Source organism: Polypterus senegalus, chromosome 8, assembly GCF_016835505.1.
Source record: "Polypterus senegalus isolate Bchr_013 chromosome 8, ASM1683550v1, whole genome shotgun sequence".
In the NCBI taxonomy this organism is placed as follows: Eukaryota; Metazoa; Chordata; class Cladistia; order Polypteriformes; family Polypteridae; genus Polypterus; species Polypterus senegalus.
In genome coordinates this window covers 94,892,172-94,910,688 of record NC_053161.1, presented here as the reverse complement: position 1 = coordinate 94,910,688, position 18,517 = coordinate 94,892,172, and the positions used below count along the sequence as shown (strand labels likewise).

At 39.1% G+C, this 18,517-nt stretch overlaps 1 protein-coding gene across 4 annotated transcripts in view; it reads left to right on the top strand.

The window, feature by feature from the left end:
• Positions 1-18,517, top strand: part of LOC120534137 (hepatocyte growth factor-like) — a 94,971-nt gene that overhangs the window by 47,232 nt on the left and 29,222 nt on the right. For all 4 annotated transcript variants that reach the window (XM_039761455.1, XM_039761456.1, XM_039761454.1 and 1 more), the window contains exons 8-13: positions 1,667-1,832; positions 2,618-2,751; positions 5,372-5,471; positions 8,539-8,660; positions 10,246-10,284; positions 14,833-14,938. In XM_039761455.1, coding sequence (XP_039617389.1) covers positions 1,667-1,832; positions 2,618-2,751; positions 5,372-5,471; positions 8,539-8,660; positions 10,246-10,284; positions 14,833-14,938 — 667 coding nt within the window. The remainder of the gene's footprint in view (positions 1-1,666; positions 1,833-2,617; positions 2,752-5,371; positions 5,472-8,538; positions 8,661-10,245; positions 10,285-14,832; positions 14,939-18,517) is intronic.

Here is an 18,517-nt window from a genome sequence, read left to right as displayed (position 1 = left end):
GTTTGGTCAATGTGCAATACTTTTTTGAAGTGTGTTTTGAATTGCATAATTGTATTTTAGCAATAGACAAAACTGTCTAGAAGATTTTATGCTTTGTTCAAATGTGCATTGATTTTGAACTAATATAATGCTGAATACTTATAAATATGGTCACTGAAGGAACAGATGTTTTACTGATGACAATTATTCGAAAATACAGTATGTTGTATGACCATCCCTGCTATTAATATCTCCCTTTCAAAGATCTAAGAGGACAGTGGGAAAAGGATCTCTCACTTAGCATCTCAGAAAATGAGTGGAAAATAGCAATGCAGAGAATCCACTCAAGTTCCATATGCGCAAAACATACAATTATTTAACTCAAAATTATATATCGAACACATGTGTCTCGCTTAAAATTGTCCAAAATATTTCCAGGGCAAGATCTAACCTGTAAACGTTGCAATCAAGTTCCAGCCTCACTAGGCCACATGTTCTGGACCTGCACCAAATTAACATCATTCTGGACCAAAATCTTTAAATGCCTATCAGACTGCTTTGGGGTCCCAATCCCTCCTAATCCATTAACAGCTGTGTTTGGTGTACTTCCAGATGGGCTTAAAGTGGAGAAGAACAAACAAACTGTAATCGCCTTTACTACACTATTGGCACGTAGACTTAGGATTCTTCCAGTTGAGCAAGATAACTCTCCTATTATAAGTCAGTAGGTAACTGATGTCATGTACTATTTGAAACTGGAAAATCTCACTTAGAGGATTTGTGCAGAACTTTTTTAAAACCTGGCAGGATCTAATCAATAACATTTTAGAATAATCTTTTAAAGCACTGAGGAAGCAGATCCTCTCCCCTTTTTTCTTTTCCATTTATCTTTATTCACTTATTAATTCATCTATTTGCTTATTTTTACTAGTTTTAAGTTTTACTCTGCTGGCTTAGCTCTCTTTCTCAGGGGTGGGGGTTGATTTGTTTTCGATCTTATGTTTATAAAAATTGACTTCTATAACATAGCAGTAGCATAAAAACGTTTAGGGTTCGGCCAGCCCATATACTTGGAAAAACTGGTATGCAAAAACATCTTTACAGACTGGAGTCCAAAACAGAACTGCAGGTGGGTTCTGAATACCAGATGTGGCATCATCTGTGTGTGGGCGAAGTGTCATCATCATCAGGTCCAGTCTTCAGCTGGTCTGCAGAGGGACTAGAGGAGAAAGGATCAGATGACAACAGCAACCCCTAGTCCAACTGAGAAATTACACTATTTGAGTCCATAAACCATCTCCATTGTGCGAGTCTGAGACTATATATAAAGAAATACTACTTCTTAATTTTGGTTATTTTATGGTTTATATTAGAAATTTCGTTTTTTTGTTTCAGTATGTAAATAAATGTAACATATGCATTATTTTGTTTACAGGTAAAATACTGTGACATTACTATTGCTACACATAAAGTTTTACTTGTCAAGTTATGAATATAGTCTACTGTCAATATTATCCAAATTAGGAAGCAGTTTCAGGAAAAAGAAAGATAGATTAAGCTAGAATTAAGCTGTGTGAAATTTCTGGAAAACCTCTATAAATACTAATGTTTGACATAATGATCATTTTGCCATTAATTTATTTAGACATTTTTATTGTCCTAAAGATTTTCTTTTTTGTTTTGCCAGATGAAAGTATGAAACTAGATCCCAACATCACTTATAAGTGCTTTAGAGGTCAAGGTGAAAAGTACAGAGGAACAGTTAACACTACTCCTAGTGGTGTCAAGTGCCAGCATTGGGATTCTCAGTTTCCACACAACCACTCATACACTCCACAAAATTACAAATGCCAGTAAGTTGGGAAGTGCTGCTATTCTATTAAAAGTTTTACATATAATAATGTAGTATTAAAATAGGTTTATCAATCACAGCAGATAATGAATTTTGACCATTATACATTGTTAGCACTTGCTAAGCTTGTTGTGTGGCTCTAGTAGCAATATATGAACTTGTTCAAATATTCATTACATAAAACTGCAGTTTTTTTAGTTAAACATGTTAGAATGCAGGCATTTGACCACTTTTGGTGACTTAACTTCGGGCGCTGGCCTTATCTCCTTTTCAAGTGTATCTTGGAAAGAAAGGATGAACTTTTTAGCTGGTCAACTGCTCTGCTGTATCTAATTTTATAAAATACACAGACTTAAGATTAGTGTCAATCCATGAGCATCAGTATTTACTTACCAGTGGTTGACATATTGATGAGTAATACTTTACAGTAAGGAGATTGTGGGATCGCTTCCCAGGTCCTCTCTGAGTGAAGAGTGCTTGGAGTAGTGAGAAAAGTGCTGTATAAATGCAATAAAATTCTTATTTACTTTTTATTAGTATCACTATCTTTGAAGATGCATCATTGGCATTGTATTGTATGAGAAAAATTCATTATAAAGCTCTGTAATCGGATCCCATCCCCACATCACACTTGGTCAGATAAATGTTTAGAGATGAAGTCATCATGCACAGCATGTCCTTTAGTAGAATTTGCAGCATGTAGTTAATGTGAAATTTAACTGCAGCATTTTCATCAATAATATCTTGTTGGATATGGTATTCACAAGTAACACACTTTTTTATCAGAGATTTGAGAGAAAACTATTGCCGGAACCCTGATGGTGCTGAATTACCCTGGTGCTTCACTACTGATCCCAATGTACGAGTTGCTTTTTGTACTCACATCCCAAGGTGTACTTCAGAGACGTCTGACACAGAAGGTGAGAAATTTTCACTAGAATAAGATTAGTCAACACCAAATATGCTTAATTTAATATTAATTGAATATTTTTGCCAAAAAAAAGAAAAACACGAAAAAAAAACAAAACTCTACATTATTGGATTTTGTTGCTTAGCCCTTTCTGTAACCATTACTCTATTAATAAATGTACATTTTTTGTGAAACTTGAATCTGATCGGTTTCCATTCTACTACATTAGTATTTATTAATGATTTTTCTAGCTGCATCCATCCTGCCCATTTTGTCCCTACCATCATTTAGTACAATGTGCTAATATGTTCTATGAAATTCCTGGATTTATTTTGTTAATACAACATGTAGATGTTATAAGCATCAACAGTTTTTTGATGGTCTGATGACTATAGTAAAGTACAAAAACAGAATTGAAATTAGAAATGTTGCCTTGTGGTGCAAGTACTGTTCATCCAAATATCTGAAAGAAAGTTGGTTAAAAGCCCACAGCAGACACAGTTGAAGCATATTAGAAAAAATAATGATGTTTTTGAGCAGAAGTCAGTTTATAACTATGTGCGCTGGACAATTCCTATGAAAGGGGACACAGTGATTCTGTTTACTTTGAATAGCAAGATGAGCCCATTATAGAAGCGTTTTATGGAACAGTTGAAAACCATTTTTCTATCAATTGCTTGCTCAACTACTACTTTATAAACTCTCCTCATAAGTCAAGCATTGACAATATTTCTAACAAGTTAAATAATTGTATTTAAAATTTACTCTGCTTATTTACATTATGAAATAACATTCTTTGGTCTGCAGCTAGGCCATATTTCCTGAAAGTGATATAACTGTTGGGATGCCTTCTATCCCCTATCTACTGTATCAAAGTTGTCCTAGACCAATGGAGGTGTCTGTGTTGAGTATGCCCTAGGATCATTTGGTCTTCTATTCGGGGCTGGCTACTGATTATACTAATATAGACTGTACCTCCTCACAGCTTTCTAATGGACTAATGAAGTTAAGAGGACTAACAAATAATCATTTAGTCCACTGTGTTTGTATACTGTACTCCGTTTTAGTTTGTGTTTTTAGAAAGTAATATCCTGATCTTTTGCCACACTTTTGAAACTATTTTATTGGTACGTTCACTTTCTCATTACCTCATGGGGTAGGCATCAGACCCCTTCTCCAGATCTGTAAATAAATAATGCATATATTTGCCCTCTTTTGCCTGAAGTCTTTCAAGCATTTACCTCACAAGAAAGACAGTATCCTTTGTTCTCACCCCAAGCATGAAACTAAACAGCCTTTCTTAGTAACATTTACCTGATGTTCAATTTTCTCAATCTCAGACACTCTCTTAATCAATGCCTTGGCGTGCTTTAAAAGCTTGGCTGTACCAACACTACAGTCTATCAGACATCTTCTTTATATATATTGAAATGAGCAAACTTCTTTTTTGATCTGCCAGCATTCTTCTTTCCTTCATTTTACTCCTACACTTTAGTTGTCTTCAGTTATTTCAACAATGCTCTCTATTGGCATGCTGCCTTCACTTCACATCATTTCTTTTGACAGTCTACTGTACACCGTACTGTACACTGTACTGTCTTCCCCATTTAATTTCTCCTTAGTCATTTTTCCTATTTATTCATGATTATATTACTATCATTTACAGTGTCCACTTCTACTTTTTTAAGAAATCCATAAATACTGTATCCTTTTTCATTTGCTTTATGAACATAAACAGGTTCTGCTTTCCTTAGTCCTTCTGCGGCTTATTAAAAAGCTACTGCCTTTTGAATTATTGCACCTTTACTACCACTTTTCTAGCTTTTTGCTTCCTTTTCGACATGTGGCGTTTGCCTTTTCTTTAGTCACTACTTAAGCCCTTCGCCTTTCCTTTCATTTATCTTGGCTACATCAGACTTCCAGTACATTATCTATGCGTGCATCAGCAGTCCTTTATTCAGCTACAAGTTTCTTTATTGTTGTTCCTCATTGCCTTCCACTTAATATCCACTCCTGAAGCTACTAAAAAATAGTCACATTTGTAATTTAATCAGAGCAAATGCAGATTTAATGCTCTCCTCATTCAGCTTCTAAACCTTTAGCCTCAGAACACATGTCCTTTTGTGGCCAAGTTTTTCACTTGACAGCATTCCCTATGACTGGACCAATAATGGATGGGCTTGGCATCTGAATGACATTTGTAGATGTAATCCATTTACTCTTACACATTTCCCAGGCAGTATTAACATTTTATAAATGTCTTGGGAAATTATAGTTTTTTCCTCAGTTCTGTTTATATAAAGCTTTATACCACTGAACTGTAAATCATTAGAAATGTACCTAATATGCAGTGTAATATATGAATTTATTTTCAGACACTGGATCACACACAGGTTTTGTATGAGTGTGAGATGGAGTATTTGAATTTAATTTGGGTATACAATATGTTAACACACCCATACATAAATGCTATGAGAACTAATCCATTAAGCGTATAAATGTATATAATTTATTGGAATTTGCTTGAGGCTTTTAAGTTTTCTCTTCCTCAAAATGTTGTTATTCATTTCTATAAACACAGAGTGAAGAACATCAAACAGGTTAACTAATTAGTATATTTTCTTCTCTAGTTTGTTATAATGGAAGTGGCGTAGATTACAGAGGACATGTATCCAAGACCAGATCTGGAATTCCTTGTAAATTATGGGACAGAAGCCCCAAAAATATGAGGTACAAAAGATTAATTTTGACACAACACATTTTATATCTGTGTGTGTGTGTATAATATTTAAATGTACATGTGTGCTTCCATCACAATACATGCTTCAGTTTGCTTAACATCTTAATCAACTGAAGAGCAAAATGCTATTTTTGCTTTATTATGAATATAAAACACAAATATTCATAGTCTGCTTAACAAATTTACTGTCAACAATGTACAGTGGTGTGAAAAACTATTTGCCCATTTCCTGATTTCTTATTCTTTTGCATGTTTGTCACACAAAATGTTTCTGATCATCAAACACATTTAACCATTAGTCAAATATAACACAAGTAAACACAAAATGCAGTTTTTAAATGATGGTTTTATTATTTAGGGAGAAAAAATCCAAACCTACATGGCCCTGTGTGAAAAGTAATTGCCCCTGAACCTAATAACTGGTTGGGCCACCCTTAGCAGCAATAACTGCAATCAAGCGTTTGCGATAACTTGCAATGAGTCTTTTACAGCGCTCTGGAGGAATTTTGGCCCACTCATCTTTGCAGAATTTTTGTAATTCAGGTTTATTTGAGGGTTTTCTAGCATGGAACCGCCTTTTTAAGGTCATGCCATAGCATCTCAATTGGATTCAGGTCAGGACTTTGACTAGGCCACTCCAAAGTCTTCATTTTGTTTTTCTTCAGCCATTCAGAGGTGGATTTGCTGGTGTGTTTTGGGTCATTGTCCTGTTGCAGCACCCAAGATCGCTTCAGCTTGAGTTGACGAACAGATGGCCGGACATTCTCCTTCAGGATTTTTGGTAGACAGTAGAATTCATGGTTCCATCTATCACAGCAAGCCTTCCAGGTCCTGAAGCAGCAAAACAACCCCAGACCATCACACTACCACCACCATATTTTACTGTTGGTATGATGTTCTTTTTCTGAAATGCTGTGTTCCTTTACGCCAGATGTAACGGGACATTTGCCTTCCAAAAGTTCAACTTTTGTCTCATCAGTCCACAAGGTATTTTCCCAAAAGTCTTGGCAATCATTGAGATGTTTCTTAGCAAAATTGAGACGAGCTCTAATGTTCTTTTGCTTAACAGTGGTTTGCGTCTTGAAATCTGCCATGCAGGCCGTTTTGCCCAGTCTCTTTCTTATGGTGGAGTCGTGAACACTGACCTTAATTGAGGCAAGTGAGGCCTGCAGTTCTTTAGACGTTGTCCTGGGGTCTTTTGTGACCTCTCGGATGAGTCGTCTCTGCGCTCTTGGGGTAATTTTGGTCTGCTGGCCACTCCTGGGAAGGTTCACCACTGTTCCATGTTTTTGCCATTTGTGGATAATGGCTCTCACTGTGGTTCACTGGAGTCCCAAAGCTTTAGAAATGGCTTTATAACCTTTACCAGACTGATAGATCTCAATTACTTCTGTTCTCATTTGTTCCTGAATTTCTTTGGATCTTGGCATGATGTCTAGCTTTTGAGGTGCTTTTGGTCTACTTCTCTGTGTCAGGCAGCTCCTATTTAAGTGATTTCTTGATTGAAACAGGTGTGGCAGTAATCAGGCCTGGGGTGGCTACGAAATTGAACTCAGGTGTGATACACCACAGTTAGGTTATTTTTAACAAGGGGCAATTACTTTTTCACACAGGGCCATGTAGGTTTGGATTTTTCTCTCCTAAATAATAAAACCATCATTTAAAAACTGCATTTTGTGTTTACTTGTGTTATATTTGACTAATGGTTAAATGTGTTTGATGATCAGAAACATTTTGTGTGTCAAACATGCAAAAGAATAAGAAATCAGGAAGGGGGCAAATAGTTTTTCACACCACTGTATGCAGTATATACAGTTAGTTCTTGTTGCAGTGCTTATGTACTTTATCTTTAGTTAATGTGTTTTGTTTTGTTCAATTTTTAGGGCCACCTGTTTATCCATGTAACTGAAATAATAATTAAAATAATAACGTTGCCAGTCCTGTTTTTGTTTTCAGTAAATTTTCTTTGCAAAGAGGTTTAAATTGGTTTCTTAATTTATCTTGACTTTCAATAGTACCTTACTATAAACTGGTTGTATTTTCAAAACTTGAAATTCCAGTTTTCCTCTTCCATCTCATAGATTTTCAGGCAGATTTATCTGGTAACTATACATCTGCTATAAATAAGCTCAGAGGCTAGGGATCTGCGCTGGCAATCGGAAGGTTGCCAGTGCGAATCCCATAAATTCCAGAAGTGACTCTACTCCATTGGGCCCTGGAGCAAGGCCCTTAATCTGCATTTGCTCCATCCTATGACATTATGAAATGACATTAACCTGCATCCAGCCCTGCAAGCAGGTCCTCCAACTTATAGAGAAAATTTGGGGGTTGCTGGCAGGATTGGCACTCCAGCCAGTGTAAAAAAGAAAACCTCACGCTGTTCCACTCCATTCAAACTAGTGTGGTGCTGAGATGTTGCTGCATTTGGGTACTAATTTAGGATACAGAGGTGGCTCGTCGTGTGGTGGGTGCAGCAGCTTGCTGAATCAGTCCACACTCCCAACTTTTTCTCCCCTCTATAAATTGGCCCAGTGTGGATGTGAGTATACATGTGCTCGCCCCAAACTGGAACCCTTGCAAGACTGATTATGACTTGTGCCTAATGTAGTGTAACAGTGTCTTGGCATGTCAAAAAAAAATGAGTATCTGTGATTCTTTCAGTGAATTCTCAAAAGCATATTCTTTTTAATTTTGATGTTTTCATTTCTTAAAGTATTTCATTCCTAGCTTATGTATGTATCATCTTTAGTTTAACATTAAAGTTTGATTTGTATGGTACTTTGAAGTTTGATGTCTGAGTCCTTACAATGTAAAGATTATTGTCCATCACTATGGGATAGCTATAAAATTCCATTTTTTTAAGAAGATAAATCATTTAACTAAAACCACATGCTTATGTAAAATTGTATGGGAATGCCATAAGACTATTCCCCAGACACATTTTGGAACTAAAATTGAGCACTACCTAAAGATGGTGAAAGTCAATCTACAGTCCCCATTTATGGAAATTTTACTTCAATTGCAAATTATAATTGCTTAAACGTTTTTCCTCTTTAGTAAATATGCCGATGCTGGATTGGAAAAAGCTTATTGTCGGAATCCTGACAAAGACAAACACGGTCCCTGGTGCTACACAAACAACCATTTTTTTCCATGGGACTACTGTGATATAAAGCGCTGTAAGACACAATTTTTGTTAACCTTTTAAAAAATTATTTATGTATGCATGTATTTACTGCAGCTTTCTTGTTTAGTGAGTTTTATTATGAATTCAAAATACTAACAATTAGATGAACTACTATTTTATCACTACATAACAGTGAAAAATGTGACATGCCCAGCAGAAATATTATAAAAGAAGCAAGACATTTTATTTAATCAAGTTCACTTTGTTAGCTAATCTAATATCTTCTGACATGAACAACTTGGCAGAGAGAGCATTTACCTTTGTATAATAAAAGAATTTTAAGCAAGATGTAGTCATACTTCTTTAATCATTTTAATAACAAGTCTGAAGCATTAGTTGTTTCATTGATTCCTGCATATTAATTGTTTCTAAGGAAATTTTCAATAATATAAATGGCCCTGCAGCCTAGTACTTGCCAGCATATATACTGTAGTGTAGATACCATAGCTTTGTCAGAGGGTAGTAAAATGTGTATTTTTAATATTTAATTTAAATTTAAGGAAGCACACAGTAATGGGAATCTTGATTTACTGTAACTTTTCATATGGATTCTGTTAAGGGAAACACAAATGAACTTTTACGTATTTCCCATAATATTGAGTATATATCAATTTTGAATATTTGTAATTCAGAAAAGAAACATAAAATAAAGAAAGGAATTTAGTGTTGCTATAAGCATTGACATCTGCAGATTAATTCTGTGCAATCTGAGTTTGATACTTTTGCGCACATTCTGTTAAAATTGTATGCTTTAAAAAAATGGACCTTTCTTTGGTTATCCATTATATTAGCTGGGTTATTAGCTTGGTTACGTGTGCTTAATAGTACACATCACTTAACAAAATGACTTTGACTTGGAATATATCAGGCTTTGGAAGTAGCTAGGTGAACCACAGACCAGTGTATTTTGTGTCTGTTTACACTTCAGATGCATAGAAGACTCAAACTGAATTTGAAGTATAGCAAATTCACGATTAAGCAAAAGAAGATTAAGAGGTGACATGATTGAAGTGTTTAAAATTCTGAAGGGAATTAGTACAGTGGATCGAGACTTGTATTTTAAAATGAGCTCATCAAGAACACGGGTACACAGTTGGAAACTTGTTAAGGGTAAATTTCGCACAAACATTAGGAAGTTTTTCTTTACACAAAGAACGATAGACACTTGAAATAAGCTACCAAGTAGTGTGGTAGACAGTAAGACGTTAGGGACTTTCAAAATTCGACTTGATGTTTTCTTGGAGGAAACAAGTGGATAGGACTGGCAAGCTTTGTTGGGCTGAATGGCCTGTTCTCGTCCAGAGTGTTCTAATGTTCTATACATATTACTTCTTTACATTATAATTGTCTGTTGTTGTAAAATAACATTCTAATGTATTAGGTGCCCTCATGTTATAATTAGTTAAACAGCATCAATCAGTTTTACTAAACAAGTTAAATGAAATCTGTGCTGCTTTGTGAAATGGATACTCATAGTAACCCTTTATCTTTTGAAACTGTTAACACAGTTCAAATGTGAACTTTTGTTTTATGGAATGTTTTTTCTTGTCTTATGAAGGACACTTTGTTTCTTTCAGGCAATGCCTCATCAGAATTAAATAAGGAAACATTTAAAGGTATGCATAGCAAATTTGTTGCGGATTTGTTAAAATGGGAACATATGGTATAGTAATTTGCCTATTGCTTTCTCTATTTGAAAAATGAAATTAAAACATAATGCTGTATTTTGTTAAAGTGCTAACATCAAATTCTGCTTGTTTTGATTTATTGCGCTTTTGAAAAAGTCTCTTTATTACATTTACTCTTGAGTACAATTACTCTCTTTTCTAAGAAAGCTTGCCAGTTTTCCTTCCTGTGGGCCACATACTGTATCTAGCTATCTCTCACACATCTTTATACCAACGCCTTAAGAACTGAGCATGCTATTCTTCTGAATGCTAGTATGTTTCAGATCAGCATATTTTACCAAGAAAATTGAGACCAGGTAAATTTGCCATATACGACTTTAGTAGTGGACAGTAAAATGAAAATGTTTGCAAAAGTGTATGAAATGCATATTATGAAGCAGAATACATATTTTCTGCACTGCTATCTGTTTAAATATTGTGCATATAGAAGAAATATATGTTCACAAGTATCACCGTTTCCCACTACTGTTTTATATTTAATGGTGATAATTTTTTACAAATATTTCTGTGTCCTTCTTGTGAATGGGTCATTTTTCATTATTTAAGTTTAAGTTAATATCTAAAGCACAACCCAAAAACTTGTAAATATATGTGGTTTAATAAAGTTTTTTTTTTTTTTTAGTTTTGATATATTGCATAGTTTTAATTTATAAACGTTTTTTCTTCAGTTTGCTTTTTCCCTTTTCCTTCCATCCACCTTATCATGTTGCTTAGAGGGCCAGGGTGGTATTGCAATGTTTAGTTCAGCTGCTGTCTAAGAGCTGTAGAGTCCAAATTTCCAATGCCACTGCCACTGTGGATTTTGCACGTGGGTTTTGCTCTCTGGTTTTCTCCAACATACTAAACAAGTACAGGTTAGAGTAACTGGAAACTAATTTTCTTAGTGTGATTATTAGTGGGAGATAGAAAAGTGCCCCATTCACGTAAGGTGCGTGTCTCATGTACTGTAGGATGCACCACCTCCCTACCATCTTGAATTGTGTTGGAAGATGGATAAATGGATGGATATTACCTAAAGTGTTGGATGGATGCTTAGTCTAAGGCAAATGGAAGAGGTAGGGAACATTTTCAGTTATAGTAAGAATTAAAATGAAGCATTACTAAAGAACCCGGCAGAGATCCAAGTCCGAAAGAATGTGCCAAAGGCAAATAGAAAGAAGATACAGGCTAAAAACGTTGGGTTACACTAGAGAAATAATGAGATACTAAGCAACTTAAACATATTGTACCTTAAATTGTTTAGATGGTTAAAGTAGGAGGGGTGAATTGTATTGTAGCAGAACATATAAAGCATTTTAAAACGATATGAAGTTATTAGGGATATGTAGAGAGTAAAAGAGAACAGACAGTTTCATTTTTATATTTGTAGAATGTAATGGTCAGATGAAATTCCTGAAAACCATTCTGAGATTAGAAAACATTTTGAGGAATGTTTGAGGGCATAATAAAGTGAGAGAAAACCAAAGAACCTACAAGAGCATTATTCTGTGACACAGAATGAGGGAGCTTATGTGCTCGTGCTCCACGAACTAGACGTCTTGAATCAGCGTCTGGACAGAACGGCAAGAAAAATTAAGCTGTAGATGGCACTGTAAATAGAAAACTGTATACCCTGTACGAGGTGTGACAATTTAATTCCCAGAATGGCCATGTAGTGTCATGTGTCATGTAATTGTATTGAAATTAAATATGTGTCTAAATTGCAAGCTGACAGAGCTGGTTGTAAGTTAGGTACTGGGAAGGTAATAAATATCTGCGTGTACACTTTGGCGTAAAAATAGGTGATCGAAATTTAGAACAACGTAATGATATTAAATTTTGTGTGAAAATCGGCAAATGCACTACTGAAACGTTACAACTGTTGCAAGTGGTATATGGTGAAAATGCTATGAAAAAGTCGAGTGTGTTTGAGTGGCATAAGAGGTTCAGAGATGGGCGAGCAGATGTGACGGAGCATACAATGGAAGTCCCCAGGTTCACAGCGCCCTAAAAAAGCACGCCTGTCACACTTGCAGTTTAAGACCATGCTGGTTTGTTTCTTCTATCACAAGGGAATAGTCCACCAAGAATTTATTGAACAGGGACAATCAACCAACAATGCTATTTATATGTACTGAAGAGATTACGAGATTCTGTTCAAAGACCTGAATTGTGGCCTGACATTCATCATGACAATGTGCCAAGTCACAATGCGCTCACTGTGAGAGACCTTTTAGCCAAGAAACCGATTACACAATTAAATCATCCTGCCTGTTCATCAGAATTAGCTCTCTGTGGTTTCTGGCTATTTCTAAAATTAAAAGCTGCACTGAAAGGACAAAAATTTTCAAATATAACTGATATTCAACAGAATGTGAGACAGCTGCTCAACAGTATTCCAGAAAATGAGTTCCAGGCCTGCTTCCAGAAATGGGAATGCCATTTAAGTCAGTGTATAGATGCACAAGGGGAGTACTTTGAAGGCGACAGTAGCCACTAGTATACAGTTCCACGTGTATAATTTTTAAAGGTGTATTCCAGGAATTAAATTTTCACTCCTCATATAGTACTCACGGATTTCAATAATTGTCTTTTTGTGTATTTCTGTAACTTTCATCATGTACACTGCTCAGATTTTGTGAAGCTCATTATGCGCTTGTAGGTTTTGTAAGCCACTACGGGGCGTACTGCCACCCTAACCCTCGGACACAGACAAGCAGGACACAGGTTCACTCAACACCCGTGTTTACGTATATTATGCATATTACCAACAACACAATATACAGTCCATTCCCTTCCTTGCCGCCAGTCCATCTGCCTCCACTCCTCCTCGGGCTTTGTCTTCTTCCTCCCGCGGGAGTCCATTAGAGCAGACGTTCATCTGCCCCGCTTTTAGCCAAGCATCCACGGTGCTCCGACACATGCCGCCCACTCTCTTACATGCTTCGTGGAGGGCAGTCCAGCCCCCCACCACCCCTCCTCCCTCAGATTGATCCTCATGGGTGCATGATAGTCCAGGCGATCCTCCTCCGGTGGACATCCTTTAGAGGGCAACGAGTGCAGATATTCCTCCGAGTTCGCCCCGCCATAGCTCCTCGGATCGGCATAGTTTGGCCATCCAGGCAAATCAGCAAACTCACTGTCTATGAGGTAGGTGTACAGAAAAGAAAAACACGTTCCACAGGGCAATCGGTCCCCAGGTCCGACACCTACCTCTTGGATTCTTCTTTCCACTGTGTGCATCTTCCGTCCAGCCTCTTCTTTAGCTGCACTGATCTGGCTGCTGCTTGCAGCGGCAGGCGAGTGGGTGGCCGCTGCTTTTAACCCCCGCCTGGGCTTCTTCTTCCCCATCAAGAGGGAGCGGTGCTCCCGTGAGCTCCTGTGGCTTTTTTTTTTTCTTTCTTTCTTTCGGGCATGGTTTCAGCGCCTGCCACTGACAAATCGAGGGTGTGCAGGTGGCTGTGCTACTGCTACGGGTGAGTGCCTTCCGCTGCTGTGTACCTCGCACTGCTGTATCAGGTTGGGCTACAAGATTATTTAAAGGGCTCCTGCCAACAGATGGCCAGGAGTCCCATCTGGGATGCCATGTAGGCCATTAGGCAGCGTACTGCCACCCTAACCCCCAGACACAGACACGCAGGACATAGGTTCACTCAACACCCGTGTGTTTTTACAGTTTATGCATATTACCAGCACAACATTATATAGTCCATTCCCTTCCTTGCTGCCAGTCCATCCCCCTCCACTTCTGCTCAGGCTTTGTCTCCTTCCTCCCGACTCTGGCCCCTCAATGGAGTGAGGCAGCTCCTCTTATTCAGGTCCTGGGATTGTTCCAGGTTGTTCATCACTATTACCTGGAATCACTCCCAGGTGCGCTGGAGGTCCACTACAGGGCTCTGCAGCTCCCCCTGGCAGCCCGCACAGAACCCAACAGGGCTTCACCAAACTCCGGTTCCTGACATGCCCTGCAGGAATCTGTGGTGCCACAGCCGCCCAAGAGGGCTGCCCTCTAGTGTCCCAGGGGAGGTATTGCCTCATCAATGCCCTTTACCCTGGTCCTTCCACACTGCTGGCGTCCCAGCCAGGTAGTAGCCGTGGCTGTCCATCACAGTTTATAGGATCATTATTATCATGTGTACAAAGTAGAGTGGAATTCTTACTTGATAATCAGTATGCAACACTTAGCCATTCCCTTGCTCCATGATTAGTGTGTAGAATTACCATACCTCGTAAAATCTTTTTTTTTTACCTAAAAAAATTGAGAACACATTTGTTGTTGCAGACAGATGCACTAGTAAAGCAAAATATTAAAATACGTTTTGGAAAACTTTGAAGGATGATGTTCGAAACTGTTCTGTATCTGAAATAAATGTAATAAAAAATAGTACTTGGCAAAATGTAAGATTTGTGGTATTATTAGATATTTACTTGTTTGACAAGTTATTAGATTCTTTGATGTGCTGATTAATTGTTTTTTTTTTTGGTTTTTTTTTTAAGTTGACCCACAAAATACATGCATTGTTCACATTAAGGCAACTAGAGTTGTTGGAGGAGGTCCAGTCAAAATTAAAGAAGCCAGCTGGATGGTTAGCATACAAAAAGGGTAATGTTCCTTCAAGTTTTAATATCAGAGCTATGCATTTAAAAATTTTAAATGTTATACTTAGAATACTTTTTCTGAGTGTATTAAAGACTTTTAAATTTTATAACTTACATGTCAAGAACATTTTGTAAGCTTTAGATTTGTAGCAGATTTCATTATTAATAATGTCCTTTCCTTCTACTGGAAATAAAAAATAAATCTTCTTCAGATACAATTTTGCAAAACCCAAAACATATATGAATGAGGTGGTTGTGATTAACACCAGATCTGAAAATTAAGTCTTATAAGGTACTTTTCTTGAGTACATTTCAGCTTTAATTACTCAAAGCAAGGTTCCTTACAATAGGAATATTGTAATCCATGTATGAGTATGGTAGAGGAATTTAATTGACATCATTATAAACAAGTTTATATTTCATCTATCAGTCATTAGAAGAATGTTATTAAACTGCACAGTACACTTGCTGCTACCTTGTAGCAAATGTTTATTTAAAACGATGTGCCTTGATTTAATCAAGTAAGAGTACTGTAGCATGCAACTCTGGAGACTCAAGGACTTCTTGTGTTACAAACCTTTTGTGTAAATTCTATTGACAATAGACTAACTATATATATATATATATATATATATATATATATATATATATATATATATATATATATATATATATATATATATATATATATAAATACATCCGTTCAGGTATATACACAGGTTTAGATACATTGGTTGAAATATATATAAATTGGTTTGCATAGATCCATTCTGATATATATACATTGGTTGAGATATATATATTGGTTTAAATAGATTGGTTCAGATACATCCATTCAGATATATATATATTGGTTCAGATATATCCGTTCAGATATATACATCGGTTGGGATTTACGGGCAGGCACAATGCGGCCACCCAAGTTTAGCACCTCCCTTTCGCTTCATCATTGCTTCAATGTTGTCATTATTGTGCATATATTATACAAGTAGCATATGCCTGTCTGTCGCGTTTTGTGTTGTAAGCCGTCTTGGTTGGGGGTCCTCAATTTCAAAACACTTTTTTCCTTTCATTATTTAAAACACTCGCACAGATATCCGCCTCCTCGTCCCGCCCGGCTCAATGCACCCACCTCACTCGCTCCCTCTTGTCCCTTCCATGACAGATTCTTCTCAAAAGCCGAGTTACCGTAAAGCATTGATCGCAACCTTAGTACGTCCCATTTTTTCAACTCATGAGACGCTGGTTTATCATTGACTGAAAGCCACCCAGTGATTTCTGTTATTCCGTATTGCAAGCATTTCATTAAAGGGTGATCTGCTTCAGCAAGGAACTTAGTCCCATTTGCTGAAAGGATGTTATGGAGGAAAACACTGGCGTTGCTCTGTTTCTTTTAAATGTTGATCAGGGATCAAAATGATCAGAATATTCCTGCTTCATAAATAACTGATGTTTAACAGTTTTTATAGTAAAACTGACAAAACCACACACAAGCACGTACACGCTCACAGAACACACTCAAATTCACAAATCGTGGGTCGCACATACTACTGATTAAGAGTATCTGTCAAGGGCGATTCATTTTTTCACCCATAAAACAGATTCTTCTCAAAAGCTGAGTTACCAGGAAGCATTGATAGCAACCGCAGTACCTCACATGTTTTCACCTCAACAGACGCTGGTTTATCATTGACCGAAAGCCGTCCGGTGATTTCTGTTATTCCGTATTGGCAGCATTTCATTAAAGGGTGATCTGTTTCAGCAAGGAACTTAGTCCTGTTTGCTGAAAGGATGTTATGGAGGAAAACACTGGAATAGCGCTGTTTCTTCTGAATGTTTATCAGTGATCAGGGATCAGAATGATCAGAATATCCCTGCTTCACAAATAACGGGTGTTTAACTGTTTTTATAGTAAAACTGACAAAACCACACACATGCACATGCACACGCACACAGACACGCATGCACACCACACACGCACACGTACATGCCCCCACAGCCATCTCCGACACTGCCCCACTGCTAGCAAAGACCTGTCGAGTGGAGCGGCACGTCCCGCGAGGGCACCTTACCCCCGAAGTGGGTCCTACTCCTGAAGCTCCGGGGTCCAGTCCTGTCAAACAAAGAACAGAAACAGGGACGGAGACGCTGCCTGGACACCACCACTTGGCGTTCTTCCGTGCCTCACACAGGCAGCACTCTCTCCTCCTACCAGCACCCCGGGGCCTACTCCTTCAGCACCCCTTCCAAGGTTTCTGTGCCACTTTGGTTGGAGCAGTTCGCACCTCTGTAGCCTCCGCCAGCTGTGGCAGTGCCCCATCGCCAACGAAGAGCTGTCCAGTGAAGCGGCCCATCCCGTGAGGGCAGGTCCCCAATGAAGCGGGTCCTACTGCGCGTCCAGGGTCCAGTCCTGCAACCAAAACAGAGAGAGGGGAAGAGACACTGCCTGGACACCACCACTCAGCGTCCCTCCATACCACGCACTGGCAGCACTCCCCCCTCCAACTGGCACCCCGGGACTTGCCTTTTCGGCACCCCCTTTGCGGGTTCTGTGCCCTTTCTGCTCGGAACAGATGGGTCCGCTCGTATGTCCGACACCTCCACTGACTCTGGGGCTTCCCTCTGCCCCCACAGAGGGCGGCCAGCAACCAGACATGAGCGTCCTGCCTCACGTCCTCCCTTATCGGAGGAATCGGCATTCACTCCTCGATTCCTCCTCTTTCTCTGGGACGCCGTGATGTTTTGGGTCTGCACATGGCAAATGCACAAATCCTGTCCCGTCTGCGTCCCCATGGAACAATGTGAGACCACCACGGGTTCTGGGCATAGGGCACTAGGACCCAGGGCTGTCATCAGCCTGCATCCTGCCAGCCCTCTCGGTCTTTCCCCTTTCACCGCGTGCATGGCACTCAATGCCGCGTCCACTGTCAGAGAACCCCCCTACTTGGTTCCGATCGTTTGCATCATGGGCCTTTTCGGTGGACTCTCCTTTATGCTTTGCAGGATCGGCTCTACTCACCATCCCCGCCATACTGCTCCGGCCAAAGGATCCAGCGTTGCGTCATTCTGTCGAAGCACGCAGCATCCGTAGTGACGCGATTGCCTTCCTCTCCTGCTTCTGCAACTCTGCACTGAGAGCACGTAGCACCTGCGGAAACGACTCTGCGGACTGAAGGCACACCTCCAGCTCACGCAGGGCTGCTGACAAGCACAGAAAGCCAGTCGGCGATTGACTCACCTGGTTGTCAGTCATGTCCACCGACTGCTTCCTGTGGGGCCTCTCCTCCGGCCCAATCGGGTCCTTCCCCGGCACGAGACGGACATTCCTTGGTCCCGCCTCCATCCAATCATCGGCGGGCACGCAACACACACTGTCCGATCCCACGCCTATCTCGGGGAGGGACTTCCGGTCCGCAGCCATTTTGGCTCCCTTTCCCCTAGCACGGTGATGAGCTGGCTTTCTGAGTAGCAGCGTCTCCTCCTGCCTGCTAAACACAAAACACACGCGGCCCCATTGGGCTGGTTGCCAGCAAGCATGGATCTTACCTCCCGGGTCCCGTCTGTCCGAGGAAACGTCCTCACG